The sequence below is a fragment of the Sprattus sprattus genome, assembly GCF_963457725.1.
Source record: "Sprattus sprattus genome assembly, chromosome: 17".
Classification (NCBI taxonomy): Eukaryota; Metazoa; Chordata; class Actinopteri; order Clupeiformes; family Clupeidae; genus Sprattus; species Sprattus sprattus.
The window spans coordinates 1,909,741-1,919,557 of NC_137915.1; the positions used below are offsets into that span (position 1 = coordinate 1,909,741).

A 9,817-nucleotide genomic window follows, 5' to 3' on the forward strand; every position below is an offset into this window, starting at 1 on the left:
TAATAGCCTATCCCAAATGGTTTGCTTGAGCTAATCAAATGAAATCTGAACAACTCTGATATCACGTTGTTAAATTAATTCCAAAAGTCAAGCTACATTTGTTGAGGGTGAACGCCCAGCCTGAGGGCTTCAGCCTGGGGAGTTCCCATGCTCTGTGTAATGGCTTCTGTTCCACCTGTGTGTGTGTGTGTGTGTGTGTGTGTGTGTGTGTGTGTGTCTGTCTGTGTGTGTGTGTGTGTGTGTCTGCGTGTGTGTGTGTGTGTGTTCACTCCCAGGTGCGCTCAGACAAAGAGCGTTTCGTGATCAACCTGGACGTGAAGCACTTCTCCCCGGAGGAGCTGACGGTGAAGGTGAACGAGGACTATGTGGAGGTACACGGCAAGCATGAGGAACGCCAGGTACGCCCCCGAGGCCTCGGCTCCCCGCACTCAGAGGTACACACTCCACCTCCACACACACCACCTGCACACACACACACACACCTGCAGACACACACACACACCTGCAGACACACACACACACACACACACCTCAGAGCTACACACACTCCACCTGCAAACACACACACCACCTGCAGACACACACACACACACCTGCAGACACACACACACACACACCTCAGAGCTACACACACTCCACCTGCAAACACACACACCACCTGCAGACACACACACACACACCTGCAGACACACACACACAACACCTCAGAGGTACACACACATCTGCAGACACACACACACAACACCTCAGAGGTACACACACACCTGCAGACACACACACACACACACCTCAGAGGTATACACTCCACATGCAGACACACACAACACTAAGGCCAGCTACTGTTCCAATCCACTATACCCAGTCTCTAGACAAATGCTCTTCTCAAAAACCACTTTGTGTACTACAACAGTGTGTGCTATGTAGTGTGTACTACAACAGTGTGTACTATGTAGTGTACTACAACAGTGTGTACTATGTAGTGTACTACATTGCAGTCTCCTACTTCTTTGGATATCCCCTTAGCCTAGTGTCCATCACTCTTGCTTAAGTTTTCTTCATTTCTTGTATTCAATGTATCTTTCTATCCATGTATCTATCTTTCTTTCTATCTTCCTCTTTCTCTTTCTCTCACTTAATATAAACTTTAGATTTGTTTCCAACATACTCTACCTTTTGAGGATGTCAGCTGTTCCTCCTCTCAATGCAGAAACTTGATCAAAATCACCATCATCATTTTTAGTAACATCAATATACAGTAACTGAAAAAATGAAGTATGTCTGCCAGCTTGTGTGAGTGCATAACTGAAGAGATGTAGCATGTCTGCTAGCGTGTGAGATTGTCTGCTAGCATGTCTGTTAGCGTGTGAGAGTGTCTGCTAGCATGTCTGCTAGCGTGTGAGATTGTCTGCTAGCATGTCTGCTATCGTGTGAGAGTGTCTGCTAGCATGTCTGCTAGCGTGTGAGATTGTCTGCTAGCATGTCTGTTAGCGTGTGAGAGTGTCTGCTAGCATGTCTGCTAGCGTGTGAGATTGTCTGCTAGCATGTCTGCTAGCGTGTGAGAGTGTCTGCTAGCATGTCTGCTAGCGTGTGAGAGTGTCTGCTAGCATGTCTGCTAGCGTGTGAGAGTGTCTGCTAGCATGTCTGTTAGCGTGTGAGAGTGTCTGCTAGCATGTCTGCTAGCGTGTGAGATTGTCTGCTAGCATGTCTGCTAGCGTGTGAGAGTGTCTGCTAGCATGTCTGCTAGCGTGTGAGAGTGCACACACACACACACACACACACACACACACACACACACACACACACACACACACACACACACACACACACAGGTAGCTTGTGCGAGTGCACACACATATCTGTTTATTTGCCCTCAGGACGAGCACGGCCATGTTTCCAGAGAGTTCTTCCGGAAGTACAAAGTTCCAGCGGGCGTGGACCCCGGAGCGTTCACCTCCTCTCTTTCATCCGACGGGGTTCTAAGCATCTCCGCCCCTCGGAACCTGACGGACGTTCCGGAGCGGAACATCCCCATCACCTGTGAGGAGAAGGCCCCAGGGCCGAAGTAGAGTCTCGTCTCCAAGGCGAAGTAGAGTCTGGGTTTCCACGGCGAAGTAGAGTCTGGTTTCCACGGCGCCCTGTGTCTGTCAGAGCGACCCCCTTCACTCTCATTACTCACAGCAAGTTGCTCAGTGTTCAGTGGTTGCAGCCTAGAGCTACATGCCTTAACTACAAAGCCTTTACGTAACAGCCACAGCTCAAATGCCTAGTCTATAACTGTCTACTTTTACTGTGTTTCTGTCAAACAGTGCCTTCAGTGCACACTTGTGTTCCTAAAACCAAACCAGACACACACACACACACACACACACACACACACACACACACACACACACACACACACACACACACACACACACACACACACACACACAAGCTGTGTCTGCTGTCCTGTGGGCAGAGGCTGTATCTATCAGTGATGACCTCACACTTAGAAGCTCTCAGCGAATCAGAGCGTTCGGGTGCCACGAGAGAGGATGTGTGTGTGCCTCCAGGGTATTCAGGGGGTGGGGAGGGAATGTGGAGGGACGTGGAGGGGGGGGGGGCAGGACCTGAGAGCCTGCCATATGAGAACCTGTTTAATGTGCATCACAGTCATTTGACCAATGAGAACATGTTTAATGTGCATCACGGTCACTTGACCAATGGAGTCGCCTCTTTACGCGGGGTGCCTAGGAAGTCACAGTGGGGGGTGTGTCATATTGTCATGATCTGACGTGAGAGCGTGTTAAGGATGGACAGTAAAAGGGGGGGGGGGGGGTCCATGGGGGGTGGGGTTACATGTGGTCTCCTGATGTGTGCCTACCCAGCCTGATCTTCCATGTCTGTGTGAGTCTGACTATGCGCTCTCTCTCTTCTGTAGCTGCTTAGACTTTGCTTGAAACTGATTGATGGTTTGTGAATAAAGTCAAATGAAATACATCTAGGATACTTGTCTGGTTTAATGCAAAGTAGAACGATTGAACATTTCAACCTGAGACGGTTTTTTTTTTTACATCATGAAGTTACAACACATGGATGAAAATAAGGGGTTCATGTATTAGCTACAGCCCTGAATTATTGGGTTCAAAATGTATCAAGCAGGTGATTTTGAATTTGACAACACGACAGACGACAGATTCCGAACAGGACGTCACTTACAGGACTCGGGAATAAGTACGCTAAAATAGGTCTACAGCACATCAACACAATCGGTTTGCACAATTGGGGAAATTAGCGATAAACCAAGAGAAGCAACTAACAGATAACAAGACAATCCGTAGGCTGATGTTTGCTGCATGGCGCGACCCGATAGGCGTGGCAACCACCACAATAAACAGCTCTGACGTGCCCGGACGTGTAACCTTGTGCTTCCGCTGTGACAGAGGTAAGCGGAAGTGATTGGATTTAGAGGGATCAGTTTGGCTCGACTCATTTATTGTCAACAACTCTATGGAACGCATTTTTTACAATTTATTGGAATTTTAAGACCGTGTAAGTCTTGCAAACAGTATGTTTATAATTTTACCAGAAGGAGTACATTGTATAGATAAGCCTCGCTAGCTATCCACGTAGCGTAAAGGGAACCACTACAGCCAGCTAGTCTTCTCCATACACCACAGCTAATATAGCATACCTTAGCACACCATAGCATAGCATGTACGAACATATGATGTTTGGGGAAGTATACTGTTATTTTGAGCCTGAATATCTTATAGGCTATAACTAGCACACTAGCATTTTATCGGAGGGTTGTCGGAGGGAATACTTTAAATCTAATGTAAGGAGTTATCTAGCAAGTGGTGTTAATCTAGCCATGTAGTATGCTTACTTACTATTTTGATTTGGCTTCTGGGTGTCTGGTATTGTTTTGCTGTACCGTCTTGCTGTATTCGGTGATCTATCCGGAGCAGTTCCAGTAAATTCCGTGTCTGTCTTAGGGGCCATCATGTCTGGGACGTCCCTTGGCAAAAAGCTGCTCAGAAATTACATCCGCCACACAGACATACACAACAAGGTTTGAGCGTTAATGACATACTGTACGAGGAATGTTGTTATGGCCACTTCTGTGCAAGATGGCCCAAATCTAACCAAAGCTACTCTGCTGACGCTCATCTGCCTTGACAGCTGCAAGAGGAGTCTGAGATGTGGAAGCGGAGGGGCAGCGAGAAGCACGTGTTTCAGACCGACACCTTCAGACACAGACCAGCCTCTGCACCCAGGTGAGGCAGACCCTTACCTCACCTACAGACAGACAGACAGGTGTACTAGAGAGAGACCTAACCTACAGACAGACACAGGCAGACAGACAGACAGACAGACAGACAGACAGACAGACAGACAGACAGACAGACAGGTGTACTAGAGAGAGACCTAACCTACAGACAGACACAGGCAGACAGACAGACAGACAGACAGACAGACAGACAGACAGACAGACAGACAGACAGACAGACAGACAGACAGACAGACAGGTGTACTAGAGAGAGACCTCACCTACAGACAGACAGACAGACAGGTGTACTAGAGAGAGACCTCACCTACAGACAGACAGACAGACAGGTGTACTAGAGAGAGACCTCACCTTCAGACAGACAGACAGACAGGTGTACTAGAGAGAGACCTCACCTTCAGACAGACAGACAGACAGACAGACAGACAGACAGACAGGTGTACTAGAGAGAGACCTCACCTTCAGACAGACAGACAGACAGACAGACAGACAGACAGGTGTACTAGAGAGAGACCTCACCTTCAGACAGACAGACAGGTGTACTAGAGGCAGACCTACAGACAGGTGTACTAGAGAGAGACCTCACCTACAGACAGAAAGACAGGTGTACTACAGTCAGACCTACAGACAGGTGTACTAGAGGCAGACCTGTACCTCACCTACAGACAGACAGACAGGTGTACTAGAGCGAGACCTCACCTACAGACAGACAGACAGACAGACAGACAGGTGTACTAGAATCAGACCTACAGACAGGTGTACTAGAGGCACACCTGCACCTCACCCACAGACAGACAGACAGACAGACAGACAGACAGGTGTACTAGGAGGACTGAGCGGCAGTGTGCTGATGGTTGTGTTGTGTTGTGTTTCAGCGGCTACATGCACTGTGACCGGAATGAGGACTCGTCATCTTCATGGGACAGGGGAGGGGTCAGAGGTCGCCTGACGGAGACGCACGAGAGGGGGTCGCGCCTCTCTGACAGGGATGAGAGGGAGGCGCGCTATTGGACCCGAAAGCTCTACGAACATGAGGCCAACGATCCAGACAGGTGTGTGTGTGTGTGTGTGTGTGTGTGTGTGTGTGTGTGTGTGTGTGTGTGTGTGTGTGTGTGTGTGTGTGTCTGTGTGTGTGTGTGTGTGTGTGTGTGTGTGTGTGTGTGTGTGTGTGTACTCTGACTAAACTGAATGTTTGTTTTACTCCAGATGGGGCCACAGTGGTTTTAAGGAGCAACACCCCGAAGAGTTTAAAAGTCACAGGTAGGTCATAGTTCAAATACTGTTTATGAAGAGTTTAAAAGTCACAGGTAGGTCATAGTTCAAATACTGTTTATGAAGAGTTTAAAAGTGACAGGTAGGTCAAAGTTCAAACACTTTACCCCGAAGAGTTTAAAAGTGACGGGAAGGTCATAGTTCAAATACTGTATATGAAGAGTTTAAAAGTGACAGGTAGGTCAAAGTTCAAACACTTTACCCCGAAGAATTTAAAAGTGACGGGAAGGTCATAGTTCAAACACTGTGCTTGAAGAGTTTAAATGTGACGGGTAGGTCAAAGTTCAAACACTTTACCCCGAAGAGTTTAAAAGTGACGGGAAGGTCATAGTTCAAATACTGTATATGAAGAGTTTAAAAGTGACAGGTAGGTCAAAGTTCAAACACTTTACCCCGAAGAATTTAAAAGTGACGGGAAGGTCATAGTTCAAACACTGTGCTTGAAGAGTTTAAATGTGACGGGTAGGTCATAGTTCAAACACTGTGCTTGAAGAGTTTAAATGTGACGGGTAGGTCATAGTTCAAACACTGTGCTTGAAGAGTTTAAATGTGACGGGTAGGTCATAGTTCAAACACTGTGCTTGAAGAGTTTAAATGTGACGGGTAGGTCATAGTTCAAACACTGTGCTTGAAGAGTTTAAATGTGACGGGTAGGTCATAGTTCAAACACTGTGCTTGAAGAGTTTAAATGTGACGGGTAGGTCATAGTTCAAACACTGTGCTTGAAGAGTTTAAATGTGACGGGTAGGTCATAGTTCAAACACTGTGCTTGAAGAGTTTAAATGTGACTGGTAGGTCATAGTTCAAACACTGTGCTTGAAGAGTTTAAATGTGACGGGTAGGTCATAGTTCAAACACTGTGCTTGAAGAGTTTAAATGTGACGGGTAGGTCATAGTTCAAACACTGTGCTTGAAGAGTTTAAATGTGACGGGTATGTCAAACACTGCATGAACTGGACAGCATGGAAAATGAGAATAAATAGCCCAGACCAAGTCTAAGAGTTGATGAGATGTCAGCGTGACTTATGCACTGATCTGAAAACTGTGTCATCATTGCTATGTTGCACTGTTGAAATGGTCTGTGCTGATTGGATGTTGTACTGTTGAAATGGTCTGTGCTGATTGGATGTTGTACTGTTGAAATGGTCTGTGCTGATTGGATGTTGTACTGTTGAAATGGTCTGTGCTGATTGGATGTTGTACTGTTGAAATGGTCTGTGCTGATTGGATGTTGGGCTGTTGAAATGGTCTGTGCTGATTGGTTTTCATGCCAGTGAATGAGACTCACATGTACTCAACAGTCTCTCTCTCTCTCTCTCCCTCTTCTCCCTCTCCCCCCTTTCTCTCTCTCTCTCCCTCTTCCCCCTCTCTCTCTCTCTCTCTCTCCCCCCTCTCTCTCTCTCTCTCCCTCTTCCCCCTCTCCCCCCTTTCTCTCTCTCTCTCTCTCTCTCCCTCTTCTCCCTCTTCCCCCTCTCCCCCTCACTCTCTTTTTCCCCCATTCTTCTCTCCCTACGTTCTCTGTTCTTCCTTTCTGTCTCGTTCCACCCCATGTTCCCTGTGTGTGTGTGTGTGTGTGTGTGTGTCTGTGTGTGTCTGTGTATGTGTGTGTGTGTCTGTGTGTGTGTGTGTGTGTGTCTGTGTGTGAGTGTGAGTGTGTGTGTGTGTGTGTGTGTGTGTGTGTGTGTGTGTGTGTGTTCTGTGTTGTGCAGCGGAGAGGAGAGCAGTGGCGATGAGAACGTCCGGCACAAGAAGAAGAAATGCAAGAGCAGCCGCGAGGCCGACCGCAGGAAGCACCCCAAGAAGTCCTCCAAGAGGAGGAAGAAGAGGAAGAAGGAGAAGAAGAAGAAGAGCAAAGAGGACGACTCCGACTCCGACTCCTCGGAGGGCGAGAGGAGCAGGAGCAGGAGCAGGAAGAGGAAGGAGGGGGAGAGGAAGGAGGTGCGGAAGAAGTCGGAGCGAGGGAGGAGAGGAGAGAGGAGCAGCTCAGAGGAGAGCGGCTCGGAGGGAGAGAGGGAGAAGAAGAGCAGCAGCAGCCGACGACGACGGAAGAGACACAGACGGAACTCTGACACACACCAGGACACGCCCAGGAAGACCAGGAAGAACTGGAAGGCTGGAGACCAGGAGAAATCAGAGGACTCAGATGACTGAGTTTCACACACTCTCACACACACACACACAGACACACACACACAGACAGACACACACACACAGACACACACAGACACAGACACACACACACACAGACACACACACACACACACTCGCCTGTGTCCCAGCTCAGAGACATGTTATAATGCATGGCGTGTGTGTATCACCTGAACACTTCAGCAGCTGTGTCAACAAGGCTGGTTTCATCCTCAGGCCCACAGACACACAGACACACAGACACACAGACACACACACACACACACACACACACACACACACACACAGGCGAGAGTCTTTCTCCCTGTCATCTCTGGCTACTCCACAGTGACACACGAGGACTTGAACAATGCAGTCATATTTTTTTAAATGTTCTTTATAAGTTATTTATATGCTCGTGATAAATCGTGAACAATATGGAACCTACCTCAGCTTTTCAGGATGAAGTTGGTTTGCCTATAACATTCAGACTTCTTCTTTTCAGGATGATGTTGGTTTACCTGTAACATTCAGACTAATTCTACAGTAAAAATGTTTTCTTATTGTCCATCCCAGAATGCATCTCAATAAATCACAGCATATTTTGTGCAGTTATTTTTAAAGCATGGTGGCGTATTGTTTCTCTGTGTGCTGTCTTGTGGGCTTAAGAAGATTATTTTGTGAAAGTTAAAGAAGCATTCCAGATCAATTGCTATTCGCTAACGATATGGTAGCGGGTAAAACTAACGAAATCTCTTTAAATGTGCTGACTTTGACATTATGACAAACTAGTTACTCAACAACTGTCCTAACACAGTCAAACATCAAGCAAGTGCAACACAAGACAAAGCAAGACGGCAAATAAGCTACTAGTTCGGCAGACAGTAGAAAGCCGGGCGTCAGGCAATCTTACATTTAGCAGTTATAAACCCATGGACCCTGGTTTAGCAATGGCATGGAGGCGATTCTTCATATTAAAAGCCATTGTATAGCCCCAATTTTTTTCAAGCTGTTATTTTAAGGTAAAACTGCTTATCCTAACCCTAATCCTGAAGTATAATTGTTGCATACTGTTACTTTAAACACATGGATAAAATACCCAAAACATAACTAGTGTGTCACAAAGAGAGAGGTTTCTGACTTCATCAGATAGTTGTGCAGAGAGACTCGCCGCACACAAACACATATATATATATGCATGTACACACACACACACATACACACTCATGCACATATACTGTATATATATATATATTATATACACACACACTAGTAGAAGTGCAGGTTGAACTTTCAGTTATGTGAGCCCCCTATGTGGCAATGTATTTTTTTTGCACCTTTGTCTGGAAAATGTAATTTCTTTGCTGCAAAACAAACAAACAAAATCCCAGTTGTCCTGTCCTAGGTTCTGACAGATGTAGTCCAGCAGGTGGCAGTGTTGTCCTGTGCAGAAGTGAGCTTGAACTGCCATGGTTCCATTCTCTTAAATAATCTTACATTTAGCAGTTATAAACCCATGGACCCTGGTTTAGCAATGGCATGGAGGCGATTCTTCATATTAAAAGCCATTGTATAGCCCCAATTTTTTTCAAGCTGTTATTTTAAGGTAAAACTGCTTATCCTAACCCTAATCCTGAAGTATAATTGTTGCATACTGTTACTTTAAACACATATGGATAAAATACCCAAAACATAACTAGTGTGTCACAAAGAGAGAGGTTTCTGACTTCATCAGATAGTTGTGCAGAGAGACTCGCCGCACACAAACACATATATATATATGCATGTACACACATACACACTCATGCACATATACTGTATATATATATATATTATATACACACACACTAGTAGAAGTGCAGGTTGAACTTTCAGTTATGTGAGCCCCCTATGTGGCAATGTATTTTTCTTGCACCTTTGTCTGGAAAATGTAATTTCTTTGCTGCAAAACAAACAAACAAAATCCAAGTTGTCCTGTCCTAGGTTCTGACAGATGTAGTCCAGCAGGTGGCAGTGTTGTCCTGTGCAGAAGTGAGCTTGAACTGCCATGGTTCCATTCTCCCTTCTTGAAGCAGCCTTATGAGGAGCCCAGTGTGTGTGTGTGTGTGTGTGTGTGTGTATGTGTGTGTGTGAGCCCAGTGTGTCCTC

At 46.3% G+C, this 9,817-nt stretch overlaps 2 protein-coding genes across 3 annotated transcripts in view; both read left to right on the plus strand.

Moving 5' to 3' along the window:
* The window catches only part of cryaba (crystallin, alpha B, a), a gene marked incomplete at both ends in the record, with an annotated part of 2,796 nt that extends 730 nt beyond the window's left edge, over positions 1-2,066 (plus strand). The window contains 2 exons of the mRNA XM_080855634.1: positions 276-434; positions 1,875-2,066. Coding sequence (XP_080711760.1) covers positions 276-434; positions 1,875-2,066 — 351 coding nt within the window. The remainder of the gene's footprint in view (positions 1-275; positions 435-1,874) is intronic.
* Positions 2,067-3,457: 1,391 nt separating this feature from the next.
* On the plus strand, positions 3,458-8,198 carry nkapd1 (NKAP domain containing 1). 2 transcript variants are annotated; one of them, XM_080855632.1, is made up of 6 exons: positions 3,458-3,531; positions 3,978-4,054; positions 4,165-4,259; positions 5,146-5,322; positions 5,477-5,530; positions 7,252-8,198. In XM_080855632.1, exons 2-6 carry the CDS (start codon positions 3,986-3,988, stop codon positions 7,691-7,693), a joined length of 837 nt encoding a protein of 278 aa, XP_080711758.1. In that variant the 5' UTR covers positions 3,458-3,531; positions 3,978-3,985; the 3' UTR covers positions 7,694-8,198. The 2 variants fall into 2 exon arrangements, with proteins under 2 accessions (XP_080711758.1, XP_080711759.1); XM_080855633.1 differs by lacking the exon at positions 3,458-3,531 and having other exon boundaries at positions 3,927-4,054.
* Positions 8,199-9,817: the final 1,619 nt, after the last annotated feature.

Coding starts and splice junctions, on each gene's coding strand:
- nkapd1 (XM_080855632.1), top strand. CDS start 3,986: ATGTCTGGGACGTCCCTTGGCAAAAAGCTGCTCAGAAATTACATCCGC. Junction 4,055..4,164: donor ACACAGACATACACAACAAG/GTTTGAGCGTTA, acceptor CTGCCTTGACAG/CTGCAAGAGGAGTCTGAGAT. Junction 5,531..7,251: donor GAAGAGTTTAAAAGTCACAG/GTAGGTCATAGT, acceptor TGTGTTGTGCAG/CGGAGAGGAGAGCAGTGGCG.